Source organism: Aspergillus thermomutatus (genome assembly GCF_002237265.1).
Source record: "Aspergillus thermomutatus strain HMR AF 39 chromosome Unknown NODE_32, whole genome shotgun sequence".
NCBI lineage: Eukaryota > Fungi > Ascomycota > Eurotiomycetes > Eurotiales > Aspergillaceae > Aspergillus > Aspergillus thermomutatus.
In genome coordinates, this window is record NW_020798081.1 from 37818 (window position 1) to 53106 (window position 15289).

General features: G+C 52.3%; 4 protein-coding genes across 4 annotated transcripts; 1 reads left to right on the forward strand and 3 right to left on the reverse strand.

Moving 5' to 3' along the window:
* Positions 1-893: 893 nt before the first annotated feature.
* Positions 894-3420, forward strand: triA (putative mRNA capping nucleoside-triphosphatase; the record flags this gene model as incomplete). The annotated part of the gene is made up of 3 exons (XM_026758498.1): positions 894-2675; positions 2729-3178; positions 3238-3420. 3 exons carry the CDS (start codon positions 894-896, stop codon positions 3418-3420), a joined length of 2415 nt encoding a protein of 804 aa, XP_026616906.1.
* A 465-nt stretch (positions 3421-3885) lies between these two features.
* On the reverse strand, positions 3886-7227 carry spt5 (transcription elongation factor spt5; the record flags this gene model as incomplete). Its single annotated transcript, XM_026758723.1, has 5 exons — positions 3886-4424; positions 4481-5217; positions 5272-6752; positions 6816-7061; positions 7123-7227. 5 exons carry the CDS (start codon positions 7225-7227, stop codon positions 3886-3888), a joined length of 3108 nt encoding a protein of 1035 aa, XP_026616907.1.
* Positions 7228-8154: 927 nt separating this feature from the next.
* CDV56_105445 (putative acyl-CoA dehydrogenase) lies at positions 8155-9971 on the reverse strand (the record flags this gene model as incomplete). The annotated part of the gene is made up of 4 exons (XM_026759064.1): positions 8155-8648; positions 8701-9442; positions 9515-9780; positions 9845-9971. The coding sequence occupies 4 exons, from the start codon at positions 9969-9971 to the stop codon at positions 8155-8157; spliced, it is 1629 nt and encodes a 542-aa protein (XP_026616908.1).
* Positions 9972-11320: 1349 nt separating this feature from the next.
* CDV56_105693 (proteasome regulatory particle base subunit RPN2) lies at positions 11321-15016 on the reverse strand (the record flags this gene model as incomplete). The annotated part of the gene is made up of 5 exons (XM_026759312.1): positions 11321-11647; positions 11705-13966; positions 14024-14547; positions 14604-14773; positions 14877-15016. 5 exons carry the CDS (start codon positions 15014-15016, stop codon positions 11321-11323), a joined length of 3423 nt encoding a protein of 1140 aa, XP_026616909.1.
* Positions 15017-15289: the final 273 nt, after the last annotated feature.

Below are 15289 nucleotides of genomic sequence, written 5' to 3' on the forward strand. Positions count from 1 at the left end.
ATCACTGATATAACCTGAAAACAAAAAAAGATAGCGAGGAGAAAGGAATGACTGAATAAAGAGAGGGAGATTGGTGGCAGAAGAAGAGTTGGAGTAGAGGCAAGAGAGAAAAGAGGACAAATCAGTCACAGCCTCATGTTCCCCGTGTCAACTGGCGCCGATCACAAATCCTGTCCACAGTCAACAAAAGATCTATCTGCTTGATTTTGGTGGTATTCTCGAGTATACAATGGTCTTGTCTGTGCATCAATATCTGTACTGTTCATGAAAATCGCAATCCAGTTAGTATTTCAAGTCTTCGTGGAAGCTCGCTTGAGTTAGCTCTATAATAATGGCTCTACTATGACCTCAACTTTGATCCACGGTGAGGATACACAGAGAGCAAAGATGCAATTTTCTGTGCATGGATAAATCAACCTCGATATCTTCAAGTATCACTCAGAGAGAATCAACCGGATAATCAAGTCAGGAGATGCGATGACTGTTGTCCATCGCTCTCACAGCAGCAGGTTCAACCAAACTAGCCAAACTTTTGGGCTTCTCCGAATTCTCTCCGTCTCTCTTCCAGCTCCATCTCCATTTCCATCTCCATCGTCATCTCTCATTTCTTGTCCCAATTTATCCTCACCATTCAGTCGGTCTATCAGGAGGAAAGACACCAAAGTCATTCCTTCAATTCCATCCCTACTCCCCTGTCAATTCCTCTCTCTCTGCTCCCTCTTCCATCCCCTCCTTTCCTTTCGAAGAAGAGAAAGAACAGTGGCCCCTCGACGCATCCCATTGCGACGACGGAGCCCCTGTTTTTCTTTTCATCTGGATGTCTGGCTTGGTGATCTTATCTTCTTTATTTGCCCTTCCTTCACCTCAGTGACTTCTAGTGAACACTGTCCACCATGGATTTGCGCACGATTATGAACACCGATGCCACTGGCACCTCCAACGCTGCCCCTGCTCCGTCGCAGCAATCGCTTTCTCGAACTGAACCCGTCTATCCTCCACGTCAACCGCAACATGTCACCGCATCGCCCTCGTCCTCGTCGCCTTCCCATCCTCCTGGATTCCAACAACAGCCCCCTCAGCCACCTCCATTGCAAAGGCCTCATGCATCTCCAGAGCGATCGTCTTCCTATGGCTCAATCCAATCGCCTTTTCAGTATCATTCGGCCTCTGCGCTGAGTGCCGGTGCGCAATCCCAACGAGGCCAGAGTCCGCCCACTCCAGCTCCTCCATATGCTTCCTCCGGCTCGCGTGACTCCTATCCTGCGTCCGCCAGTTATAACACGGCTGCACCATTGGCTTCTCCATACACCCCGCAACCCGCGAGTTCTGCGGGCCCTTTCCCGGAACAGCAACAGCAGCAGTCGTATTTCGCGCAGCAGCGATCGCAGTCCATCCAGTCTGTCCTCTCCCCTCAATCCGCCACGAACCACTCATTCCCACCCAGAGAAAGTCCTTCCTCGGCTGCTTCGCAGTCGCATCCGTCACAACTGTTCTCACCCCCGGCGCACGGCTCGTTGCCTGGTACTCCTCGAGCATCCGCTGCCACATCTCTACCTCGTCAAACAACGCCGTCTACACGTCCTCAATCTTCCGGTCATGACTCTCAATCGCATCATGCCTCAAGCCCTTGGGTTGGCCAAGATTCTCAAGTCCACATGTCTCCAACTGCGATGCCAAGAGCTTCGCGTCAGGATTCAAGACACCGGGAGCAGACACCGCGACAATTTTCTCAAGGGGTTGACAGGCGAGCATCGGATGAAAGTGTGAGCCCCAAGACTGCCTATCCTGCAGCATCCCGACAAGGAAGCATGACCTCAAGTTCCGAACAGAGGTTTTCAGCGCAGACGAATCGCGTCGGGGACGAGGCAGTGAGGGAGAACTCCACAGCGTCAATAATGAATATGTCGCAATCGCCAGTTGCTCCTGTAGACGCTCATACTGCGCCAACTATGTCTCAAATAAACAGCTCGCCTTCAGCCCAGTCGTTCAAGCCGAACGAACCCCTCGCCGGAGACCGGACGCACCCATTTCCGCCCAAGATGGATGTCACTACTGGCTTTAGACCCGATTCGATTGAGCGTCCTGCGAAGCGGAGAAGAAGACGATATATTGAGCCCCCAATCTTCGCTCAGCGGTCTGTTCGGACTAAAGGACGATGCCCGATGATTCCAAACCCGCACCCACCGATTCCCAAACATCTTAGAGACTCGCCCCGGAATCCCTTCGAAGCACGCCGACAGTCAACCCCTTCACAAGCGCCAGCCGCTGCAATCGCGCTCTCGACCGCCGCAACAGCCGCGACCAAGTCGGAAACACCACTCGTCAACGGCCCTCCAGCGGCCCGTCTACCCCCGGCGCCGGCCGCTCCAGCTCCCCCAGCAGGAAGCTTAGGGCCATGGGAACCCTCGATTACCGGTTTCATACCTCATGAGGAGATTACGAAGCTGGTGTGCGACTTTTTGTTCCAGCACGTAGTGCTCAGGAATGATGCTACTGCTGCCCCCGCCGGCACAGCAGCGGCAGGCCAGGGGGCCATCATCGAGGTGGAAGCTAAGTTAGGGCACATTATCGACATGGATCGCAACGAGAGGCTCAGCCTTCCGATCTTAACGGAAAGTGTCATTAACAAGGAAAATCCTCGTTTTCGGACCGCGTTCGAAAGCTCAATGACCCTTGTGAGTACCATTGCTACGTCAATCATGACCCACTTAACTGACAAATCTATCAGACGCAACATCGGGCAATGAACAACTTTCTCAACGAAGCCGTAAAAGCATCTATGCCCCAAACAAATCAGGGTCGAATTCCCCTATCCTACGCTCACAAGAAAGAGCGAGACACCTTCTATGAAATATCCCCATCCGAACTTCCTCCGGTCATCAGACAGAACCTCAATCCTCGTCACAAACCCAGGGTCCGCGTCACCGTCGACCAGCGCACCGGCGAGGTTCTCGCTAAGATCGTCAAATGCCGCATCGCAGACATGGACGTGCACAGTCCGCGCACAAACGTCGATTGGCGAGTCAGCGTCAACCTCGAAATGGGCTATGAAGGCGACGTCAGTCACCTCCCCATGGTAGACAGCCGAGGCGGCCGCAGCGGAGACCGAAGCAAAGACCGCATGAGCTACAGACATTTGGCATACCAGATCGACCTGACCCAGGTTGCCAAATCAGAGGTAAGCCTTTCTTCTGGAACCTGTCGCCGACTTCTGAACCTGTTCTGACGATGACCCAGCCCCCTAGCAAAGGCGACTTCGAACACGAACTCGAGATCGAGGCCTCCGCCGCTGAGATCCGCCGTCAGGGCCAGCTAGCCATGGCCGGTGACCCGCAGAATCAATACGAAGATCTAGTCAAGGGATTTGTGGATAACATCCGCGTGTTGGCGCGTGCAGTGCCGCCTGCAGTGCCGCCTTGATATTCCTACGCCAGGTCTGCAGGCTTCAAAACCACATATCATCAGAACAAGAATACAGACTACCACCACTCCTCGGATGGAAGCGCCGTAACCTTCTTGACTGTGTTGTTAATACATATCCATTCTAGTTTGATTTTCTAATGGTCAGGTCGAGGATGTGACTCGGGTCACAAGACATGATATGATTGATACGACATGTCGAATATTCATTGCGTTTGCGACTTGATTTCAACACCAGCATATAGATCAAAGCCACACAGCTGATTATTTCAAGTTGACAAGGTGTACATGATATTGAGTCCGCCCTGTATATGTCTAGAATACAACCATCGAAGTATGAAGTGAACCGACTGACCACGCATTATACATTGTCCATCTGTATTCGGGAAAAGATAATTAAAAAAAAACCGGCAACGTAAAATACATTCCAAAAGATCCGCCATTTTTCCGCGCTGCAAGCATGCTCTAAGGGCTGGGTGTTCCTTCGTCATAGCGAGGCCCGCCATCCTCACCGTCCCCATATGCTCCTGCGCCCGGGGTCGCGGCCGCACCACCCATCGCCGGCGTGGGTGCATCGTACGGACGACTTGAGGGACCGCCGGGGGTCGGTGCATTGAACACTCCCGGCGTCGGAGCGCTGTCAGCCCAGGCTCCAGGCGTAGGTGCCGAGGCTCCGGGGGTTGGGGCGCTATATGCCCCTGGGGTGGGAGCAGAATAGGCCCCACCGGGGGTGGGAGCGTCGTAGCCGCGAGAATCTCTATTCCCGCTTCCTGCTGAGGAGTTTGCAGACCAAGCTGGCGTTCGGGAGCCTGCCGCAAATGCATCAAAGCCGCTCGATCCAGAGCCGGAGTCGTAGGGTGTTCGTGCGCCGGCGTTCCAGGCGGGTGTGCGTGAGCCAACGCCTCCGTATGCGGTTCGACTCCCATCGTATGGGTTCGATGTGCGCGATCCGTCCATCTTCCATGCTGGTGTGCGAGAACCGCCGATGCCTGCCCAAGCAGGTGCTAAATATCAGTTAGTCTCCAACCCTTATCATAAACGGTATTAATGTAACACTTACTTCGAGCCGAAGATGCACCACCCCAAGCAGGCGTTCTGGATGAATCTGCCGCTGCCATAGGAGTACGTCCGCCTGACCATCCAGATGGGGGCGCCGCGGAAGCACCATATGGAACACGCTGTCCTCCCTTTCGAGACATATCCAGTGTTTGACCGGTGACTGGATCCTTGACGATGAGTACGTCCTTGGGAATCGTCACCAATTTATTTCTCGAGTGAAGCTCCACACGAGCTTGTACATCTGTCGAATCCTTCACAATACCAACAAGACCCTTGTACGGCCCCTTCCGCACTTGAACGGTCTTGCCAATCAACCGGTCACGGCCGAAAATTTTGGGAGGACCCATTGAACCACCGGGCATGCCGTTTCTCATCAGAGCCGGGTTCATCTTGGTGAGATCAGGCCCGGAGGATCTGCCACCCTTGGCTGACACAGTGACGACATTGGTCGTGCGGACCACGACGATACCTGAATTCTCTGCTTGTGATTTGTTGTGCAAGAACAGGAACGAGCGGTAAATGTGAAGGATGACGCCACTCCTCTGCTCTCCATACACTTCCCGCACAGTATCGCCGATTCGAATTTCAGCACCATTGCGATCGGTAGCCACCGCGTCCCGACGTGGCGTAATCTTGTTTGCGACCTGCGACGGAAGAACAGTGCGAATAGACCCATTCTGGTCTAGAACTCTCAACGACTCACGATCGACCTTGACGATACAAGCAACAGTGGAGGCACTGGGACAAGATCAGTGAATGAAGAACATACTAACACAACGAGAGACAACTCACTCTAGTTGAACGAGGTCATGCACATCAAACATGCCCAACTTCCCATCGACACCAGTCTCGGCAGAGAGCCTGAGATCATTGCTGAAGACAGTAATTTCCTGCATGCTCATATCACTGAGCAGTGTCACAGTATCGTCTTTGACCTGTACCACCATACCCAGCTCATCCTGGTATCGACTACCACCAATGACCTTGACATGGTCACCTTCCCTAAAGCGCTTCCGAAGAGATTTGACTGGAGCTTCAATCATCTGTCCGGCCAGTTCACCTTCAGTTACCTGCAAGGTAACGATGTCTCCGCGGGTCGAAGTGGTGCGACCGACCAAGCCCTGCTGCTCGCCACGGAACACCTCGACTGGGTCACCTGGAAGGTATGATTCCTCGGCCGTCGAGTTTTTGAGCGTCTCCGCAAGTGACGCAAGGTCCAGGTTTGAGGTACCGTCATCAGAGCCTCGAGCGAACATTGTGACCTCCTCGAGACGGGGGTTGACATTCTTTGTGATAAGATGCTGTACCTTCATGTCCTTGATCAAGAACCCGTCGATATATGTCTCACCAAGGTAGCTCCACGACTTTCCACCCAAGCCGGACGTAGCTGACAAGTACTTTCCATGTCTTTTCTTCGCTTCAGCCTCGCTGAATAGTCGCTGAGGAGGCCGAGGACCTGCTGAAGTCATGCCAGGGCGCTTTCTCTTGATGTCGACTACAGGAGCCCCACTGTCTTCATTCAAGCCATAATCTAAACGTGGGACCAAGCGAACTGTAACCTCCAAGCCATTTGTGTCCACTTCTTCAATTTGGGCCAGATCACCTTGGTATTTGCCGCGCTTGATGCGAACCCATCCGCCAGGGTTGAGCTCCTCGGATTTCTGAACTCGAAGTAAATCGGGCATCTCTCGAACGGGAACCAGGATCATCTTTGTTCGTGGATAGACGTTTGACATATCTTCCAGCGCCTCCATCACATCAGCCTGTCTGCGCGCTTCAACGTAGATGTAACCACTCATGGCACCCCCACGCTCAAACGCGGAAATGATCTTGATGGGTTTCCGAGAGCCGGCCGGCCGCTCTTCGATCCGCTTTTGAATCGCAAATACGACTTCACGCTCCTTGCCGGCTTTGCAACGGACACCCCAGATACTGGGATCATCAACACTGGGAAGAAGCAACCGTTTGGGCACGACAACGGCATCGGTGGCGGCGGCGCGGTTTCGGCCATAACGTTCTTTGAGCAATTGCGCCTGCTTCTCGGCATCCATACTCGCCTCGAGTTCACGCTGGCGATCGAGTTGTCGGTGGCGGCGGTCGTCGGTCTCCGCGCCAGCGGGGAGCGCATCCAGATCGTCCGGGTGCATCTCGGCGCCCAACTCCATTTCATCCTCCTCGTCTTCAGCTTCGTCCTCTTCTTCGTCGACACCGGCCTCCGTATCGATGAAATTATGCACGCCGCCCATTCTCCTTCTTCGCTTTCTCGGACGGCCCTGGTTGTAAGACGGCCAAAATTAGACCTGCCATCAGCTCGGTAAGGAAGCCACATCACTTACCGATGAGACGTCTTGCTCATCTTCATCTTCATCGTCCTCATCTTCGTCCTCGTCCTCCTCATCATTTTCACCTTCTTCCTCGTCTTCGCCCTCATCTTCCTCATCGCGAGCGTCACCCTCATCCGCGTCAATGCCTTCCTTTACGTCATCTTCACTCCCCTCTCGGTCAGCCCTCTCGGGCTTAACATCGGCATGGTCGTCCTCCTCCTCGTCCTCGTCCTCGTCAATCCGGCCGCGACTCGTCGACTATTTCAAACATTGTGAGCATTTGTACTGATCCCAGCCAGTTAATATAGTATACACGCACCTGTGGCTTGACATCCTCCTCATCAGACTCTTCCGCAGCCACTGGATTAAAATCGTCATCCTCTTCCTCGGACCCAAAGTCCTCGTTCAGAAAATTGCGTGACATGTTTTGAGTTGTGGCGTGGTTGTTGTATAAAAAGAAGACGGACTGGGTGAATTTGCTAGGATTTCACAACAACGGTCGAGAGTCCGTGAGTTGATTTCCGAGACTGAGGAAGAAAAGAGCACCTCGGTCCTTTCTCAAGGCGAAACGAGGAGATTCCGCAATCGAGCTCAAGGTAGACCAAGAGTGGGAAAAGATTCAAAGAGCAAAGGGTTGCGACTGGGGGATGTCGATAGATTAAATAGACAGCAGCCTAGCTCTCAACCGGGAAAACAGAACGTCCGGTTGAGGTCCAAAGTACGAGAAGGACAACGATCAAAAGAGCAGGGCGTCGACGTTGGCCAGACAGTCGAGCGGCAACTTCTCCGTTCGTTCGCCGACTCCGCGACCGCGACAGATGGGGTTCCTGCCTTTCCGAGACGGAGAATCGATCTGAAAAGTGAGAGAATGTGAGTTATACAGCTGCTCACCAGAGCCTGATGTCGCGAGCAGCTATTTGCGTGAATGGGCAGGAAAGAGTTTGGTTGAGCTCAAGGTGAGGGAACTTTCAGGTGGCAGCGCAATAAGCCAAGGGCGGCTGCGCTTATGGTGTGAATGCGCGCCCGGAGACCCCTCGGTCAGAACTTGAAAGCAACACAACAGCAAAGTTGATCGATTCACATCAATGTCTCTCGACCAATCTTCAATAAATCATCAGATCTTAGCCGCTCGTTGCAAAGACTTGGCCTTGAGGATGGTTAACTACAAAGAGCATGCGAGCGAGTACTTCCTCAGGTATGATCCAGAAAGCTAGAATCAACTTATATTCATATGGTACAAACAAACCAAATAAAATGACAACACAATCCGCAACTTGCAAACAGGGCTAGAGCAAAAGGTGGATATCTATATACTTTGCAATCTCATATCCAAGAATCAGCGAAAGGAAGATCACAGCTTCATGCCGAACATCTGGTGCACACGCAAGCTCTGGCGCATGCTGAGGTCCAACATGATCTCCTCGCTTCCACCAGGGATAGCGTAGGCACGAACATCACGGTACAAGCGCTCAACCTTGCCACCCTGACCACCGCGGCTGTAGCTGAGACCTCCGAAAATTTGACTTGCCTCACGGGCACAGAATTCGAAAGCGGTAGTCGCTTGAGCCTTAAGACCAGCAATGGCACCACCCAGCTTGAGCATCGCTTCAGTTTCTTCCATGGACTGGCACTGATAAATGACGTTCTCCAGCCAATTGTATGTTGCTTCGATCTGGCGAGCCATGTGCGCCAGCTTCATGCGAATGACAGGGTGGTCGATGAGCTTCTTGCCGAAGGTCCTACGCTTGTGGGCGTACTTCATGGCTTCTTCGTAGCAAACACGAGCGAAGCGGACACACTGAATGACGATACCAATTCTCTCGTGGTTGAAGTTGGTCATGATAACTAGAACGTAGTCAGTATTTGGTTTGGAGACACTCGGGAGGTAACAACTCACCCTTGAAGCCCTGGTTCTCCTTGCCAATCAGGTTCTCCACGGGAACCTTGACGTCCTCGAAGGTAATGTAGGTGGTACCACTGCTCCACACACCCTGGCAATCCATCCGTCTGGTGCTGACACCACCCGCCTCTCTTTCAATCAAGAGAACACTGATGCCGTTCATACCGGGCCCGCCGGTACGAACAGCAGTGGTGAAGTAATCGGACCAAATACCGTTGGTGATCCACTTCTTCTCACCATTGACGATGTAGTGCTTGCCATCAGGAGACAGCTTGGCTTCACATGTCAAATTGGCAACATCACTGCCCGCATCGGGCTCAGTGATGGCGAGACAGATACGCTTGTCGCCGGCCAGAATGCCGGGCAGGATTCTGTCGACCAGAGCCTTCTTACCGAACTTGACCAGAGGCGGGCAACCAATACCGAAGCCACCAATCAAGTTCCAAACCAGACCACCACTGCCAGCGCGGGACAATTCGTCCGTAAGGAGCATCTCGTGGAAGAGATCCCAATTCTCAGGCGCAACCGACTGGACCCTGTTGCGAGCGTGTTTGACGGGGTACTTAGTCCCCAACAAACCAGCAAGATATCCTCTCTCACCCATCTGCTTGTAAATGCTGTCGGGCACCTTCTTGGCCTCATCCCATTCGGTAACGTAGGGCTCAATCTCGGTCTCCACCCATTGTCTGACTTCCGCGCGGAGGGCCGCATGAGTTTGATTGAAGTAGGGCGAGTGGTACTAAACGCATTCAAAAGATCAGCGTCACGGTTCAAAACCGCAGTAAGGAGGATGATCGGAGAGGAAACATACACCTTGGTACCATGAAGGGTCCGCGAAAGGAATCAGTTCACCGTAAGGCTCCAAGGGCTCGTCGGACTTCGCTGCAGCAACATCAACCGGCGCTGCAGCTTGAGGCCTGGGCGCCTCCTTCCTAGCGGGAGTAGGGGCAGGAGCAGCAGCCTTCTTAGAATCCAGAGAACCAATCTGCAGCTGGTCCTTGTACTTCTTCAGGATCCCCTCATTGTGGTATTTCCAAAACTGTTTCGAAGCATCCTTGCCCGCCACTCGCGAGAGAACTAGATGCGCATTGTCAGCGCCGGTGCTGCTAAATTTCGGCTCGAGAAAGTGACAATGACATACTCTTCTTTCCACCAGGGTGATCGTCCTGGAACTTGGTCAAGTCGTATACATCCTCATCGATGATAACCCAGAGGCTGTCTGGCTTGCTATGCGACGCCACGGCGTCCTTGGAGAATATTTTGGACATGATTGTCTATATAAACAGATGTTATGAGCGAAAAGGAAGTATAGATACAAGACTAGTGTATATCTCTGCAACCCACGCAGCTAGAATAAGGGACTCTTGCACCACAAGCTATCTGGGGTATGGGGCAGAGGAAGGACAAAGAAGTAAGGGACAAGGAAACAATCCGGGGTAAGAGACAAGAGAGGGAGAGGATTCGGGGATAGATATAGGCCTAGGAAATAATTAGGGACAACGAGCGGATCTCTCCACCTCGGGGGTCCAGCTTACATGGGACGAGAAGTGATGATATGACTGCGCTTGATCAGCGCAGCCAGTAATGGCGTGAAAAATGTACAGGTAGTGGATATCCCTTTCGGAGGAACAGCCCAAAAGAGCCCACTGAACCAGTTCTCAAGTCTTAGTTCTTATTATTGTTCGGTAGATTATTGACGACAAGAAGAAGAGTGCCGCTTTGCAGGGTGGTATTCGGCCTTCTTTCACATGCACATTCCCAGCGATAGTAATAATGCGAGCGAACAATACCTTAGCCATGATGACTGATGACTGGCTGGCTGCCATGTCGCCCAAAGGATCAACTGCAGCACACGCGAAACACCTCGGCCAGATGATGCTTTGCAGGGTCATCCACTGGTGATTGTGTGTTCTGCTATTGGCTGTGGAGTGTCCGCCTGCGTCATGGTAGCACGTGTGCCGGTCGCCCATATTGGGAAACTGCCGAGGTAGTAGCCAGCCACACGTGATGTCGAGTTAGTCCAGATTGAGCAATCAGCGCGAAGTCTCTATCTACTGTTGAGGAGCACCTCCCATGTGAATTTGCTCCAAGCCTCTCATCGGCTCATTTTGGTCAACTGGTTCAAAGACATGGATCATGGATCAGGATGGCTTTCTTCAGTATGGTAGATACATAGCACCAAGATATCTCCGATTCGCTGGTTAAAAGGCTAAAATGGAACACTCCGTCCATGTGGTTCTTAGTTTGACACTTGACAGTAACGATTACTGCTGCACATATGCATCTGTTGCAATAAATAGTAACGAAATCTCGAGTTATATCTTTTTTTTTGATGGACCCTCCAGCTTCTTAGTGCTTGGTCGCAACTACTATAAGGTCTTCTGTAGCTTGAGTGCAACGAACCGTCCGGAAGGATCGGAACAAGATGCAGCATTGCGGAAAGCATCGTATACCATTATGATCTACCAAGTGAACAGGCTAAGGCTTGACGTCCAAGTAGCGGAGTGTTAACCTCAAGCACGAGCAGTTCTCATTGCCCTCGCTGAAAGTAAAAGCGAAATCATCATTAATCTAGTAGTACAACCGCCGTCCAGATATGCAATCACTATGCCAGCGTTTACTCCTCGAAGCCATCAGATTCATACTCAAACTCCTCCGGCACAGGGGCTTCCTCGCCACCTTCTTCATCCTCATCCACAGCGGTCAGGACACCCGCGGCGGCCGCTGCCCCTGCGGCTGCGGTGGGATCCGCACCGAGAGGCATCCGACCAGCATCGCGTTGTGGGGTCTGCAAGGCCGCAGCGCCAATGGCGGCTTGCAGCCGATCTTGAAGCGATTCTGCGGTCGCTGCGGGTTGTTTGGTTTCTTTGCTTGCTTTCATCTCGATCGTTTCTCGTGGTTCTTCGGGGTTCTTGTCCAACACAACAACAACTCCTCCGGTAGGCTGTTGATGCAAAATTAGCACTATTCTGGGATGGACAGGATTTGGTTAAGAACCTACCCGTTTTACCGGCTCGTACCGCGGGTCTGGGAATGTGAGGTATTTGAGTTGAGCAGGAAGAACCCTGGACATGTTTTCGAGCTCATATCCGACCTTCTCCCGCTCCACCTTCTTCTTCGGACCTTCACCAGCGCCCTTCTCTGCTTCCTTGGCCTCTTCCTCACCCTTCTCAGCACCTTCGTCGGTTTCCATCTTCTCGGGGAGCTGGTCCGACACTTTAGGTGTCGTAGGCGTCTGATCAACATCCATGCTCTCACGCCGTTGCTGTTTCTCACGACGTTGAGCACGACGCTTCGCTTGAGCGGTCGTGGAAAGCACAGCAGTCTTGACCTTTTCAGGCGCCTCCTCAGCCTTCACCTGCTGCTCTGGAGGGTAGTCGAAGAGACTAGGTCTCGTGTTGCTATGGAACTTGAAGAAAGGAACTTCAAGCTTCTGATCCACGCCGATCACAGCAGTTGGGGTGAAGCTGAGCGACAGGAAGTGAGTGAGGGGGAACCAGTACCAATACTGAATAAAAACGGCCGCGCCAACGATGCCGGGCATGTTGAGGTTGCCTGTCTGTGTCTGCAGGCTGATAGTGCAGTTCCGACCACCGGCGTCGATGATGCCAAGAGCCACAGCGCAGCCGAACTTGGCCATGGCGTCTTCGTGCCTGTCTCCAATCATCTTCATCATGGCTTTACGAAGACTGCTGACTCGGGGGTTCATAGCCTCGTTCTGCTGAACCAAAACCATGGCCAAGGCAATCAAGGCGCCCTGCCTGACAAAATCGGTGGAATCCTTCAGCATGGGCTCCAGTAGGTCGATCGCCTCATCCAACCCTGTACCAGCGCACGAGATACCGAGCGCCATCGCCGCACCATATCTCACATGAGGGTTGTAAGATTCGGACAACAGCTCGACCATCCGAGGCACGCTCTGGTACTTTCTGAACAGGATGAAACCCAAGCTGAGAACGGCCACACGACGAACGTCATCGTTGACATCGCTAACGGCAACGTGCAGGAGCCTGCGGACAGCTTTGTTGCTGCCAGTACCGCAGTAAGCAAGAGCAATGGTCATGATACCACCGTAACGGAGGGTCGGATCAGGGTCGCCCAGAAGGCCGTTGATCAGCTCATCAGCATTCTCTTGGCGGCCATACATGATCAAGGCCATACCCATCGCCAGACCACGGACAATCTTCTCGTGCTGCGTATCGTGAGCATACTGAATCATGTCCTCAAGAGCTCTCATGTTTCCGGTTCCCAGCATGACCAAGCCCATAGCCAAACCGACAGCCTCACCATTGAGTGCCGAGTCAGTGTAGAGAACGTTCCGAAGATCTTCATAGATGCCCTCGTCACCAGTGGCCATGCCTGCAACACCCAAACCTAGCGCTCCACCGTGCTGAACAACCTCCTCCGTAGCCTTTTTGAAGTGATCACGAATCATATCAACAGCCATTCCACCATGGTTAGCATAAATCAGTCCAAAAGCGTAGAGTGATCCACCCTGGCTGTAAACAGAGCCCGACCCGCCAACACCAGCAATATGTTCCCTTGGGAGATAGGGTTGCAGGAGCTTTTGGCCTTGGCTCAGATTACCACGGTGAATGACACCCAGCGCGGCAGTAGCCGTGAACTTGGACCAGTTAACAGCCTTGCCCAGCCACTCCAGATTGTCTCGGAAGAACTTGTCATGTGTGGTGCCAGCATGCATGAAGGCGTTGGAAAGAGTAACTGCTGTATGGAAGATGGAGTTCCGAGCCTCTAGACTATCGCGGACCTTGTTCAAGATGGCAATGTCGGCTTTGTTATTCCGGTAGAGGAACTCGAGGTTGAGTTGGATAGATTTTATGCCATCGAGGATGTCAAGTATATTCTTAAATGCTGTACGCGCTTCATCCGATAACTTCGCCTGGGGATCATTCGATCCAAGAGACCTTGATTGCTCCGAACTGGACTGGTCTTGCAGCAAAGGATCAGATTCCTTGGGCTCCTCTTGACTCTCCGTCTTATTAATGTCGGCTGGCTGTGCTTCGGGTACAAGTTCTGCGATTTCTTCGCGAACCTTCTTGAGGAATTCTTGAGTGCTATTGTCGTAAAGGTCAAAGGAGATCTGGTAGGCGACGGCAAGTGACCTGGCATCGCCCTTCTCCACCAACTGTCGAAGAATGACAGACGCCATGGAGTGCTCATTCAGGAAGACAACACATTTAGCGATCGAGAAGTAGTCTGGAGCAGGAATTTCGTTCAGGAGTTCGAGGATGAGTTTCAAGATCTGATTCAGTTGTTAGCGGAGAAAGGCCTAATAACGGCAAAAAAGATATAGACATACTTCATTGCGAAAAGCCCGCTCCTGCACGATTCCCATGCAGATATCCAATACGTACTCCATGAGCTCTTCGCTTCGACGGGATTCACCGTGCTGTTTGTTCTCGTCCTCGCTTGCCCGAATAATGGTCCTGCGGAGCACGTCCAAATTCTTCGCTTCGATGGCAATTCCGATGACCTGACGATAACGTTTCTGGACGAAACATTGCTCGAACAAACGCTCGATGACTGCTTGCAGCTGGCCTTGAACTCCCCGCTTCAAAACCAAAGAGGTTTCATCATGTTTGACAGTCACGTCTTCGCCTCCCGGATGAGCGGCGTCCAAACCTGGCACCTCTTGCCGAGAAAGCAATGATTTTGAAGGCAATGTGGACTGCGAGAATGGCGTGATGGGAGATGTTAGGCTGGCGGACGTGCTCGTGGCTCCTTCACCCGACGTCGGGAATGAGGTGTTCAAGTTGGCAGACGGGTCGCCTGCGGCGGGTCTTTGGGCAGCAGACAGCGAGATGAACGTATCGACACATTTGGCTTGAGAAAACATAGGTCAGTCGAAGACTATATCAGTTGAAGTATGCCAAAGTTACCAATGATTGTCTCCTCGAACTCGCCACCGTTCTCCAACTTGAACAGTTTCCCAGCTCCGAGAGCGAACACCATACTTTCGATGTATTCTTGGAGGTGATAGTAAACCTTCGCCGCAACTAAAGCGGCGAGCTCCCGCTCCGGGAAAGACTCATCTTCGTATAACGCCTCTCTAAACGTCAAGAGTCGGTTAGCGACAAAGCTCTCCCGCAGAAATTTTCCACATCATGATGTGGAAATCCAAATCTATGCAGATAATAGACGGAATGACGAACATTTGGGGCACTGCGTCAACAACTTCTGTCCAGAGGAGGTCGATTTGAGAATCGAGGGTCTTCAAAGCGAAGACCCTCAACTCCGGATCGGGCTCAGAGAGAAAGCCAACGAGACCGGCGGCCGAAGCAAGTCCGACCATCTTTAAATGATATGTCTTGCTTCCAAGACCGGATTTTTGGAGTTGATGGAAGGGGTCGGCTTTGCTATCGCGAGAGATGAGGCGATAGCTTCGAGATGGAGCTTCAGAACAATGGAATTAGCTCGAATCTAGGGCAAAAGCATTCGGAAGAGAGCAAATACCGAGTTATACAAAATTTACAGAAAGATAGTAAATCAAAAATAAACAGAAAGCAGGATGCAGATGAGAGAAGGAAGCTGTGAGTTGATTAGGAAGCTTCCGACAGCAGTGAGG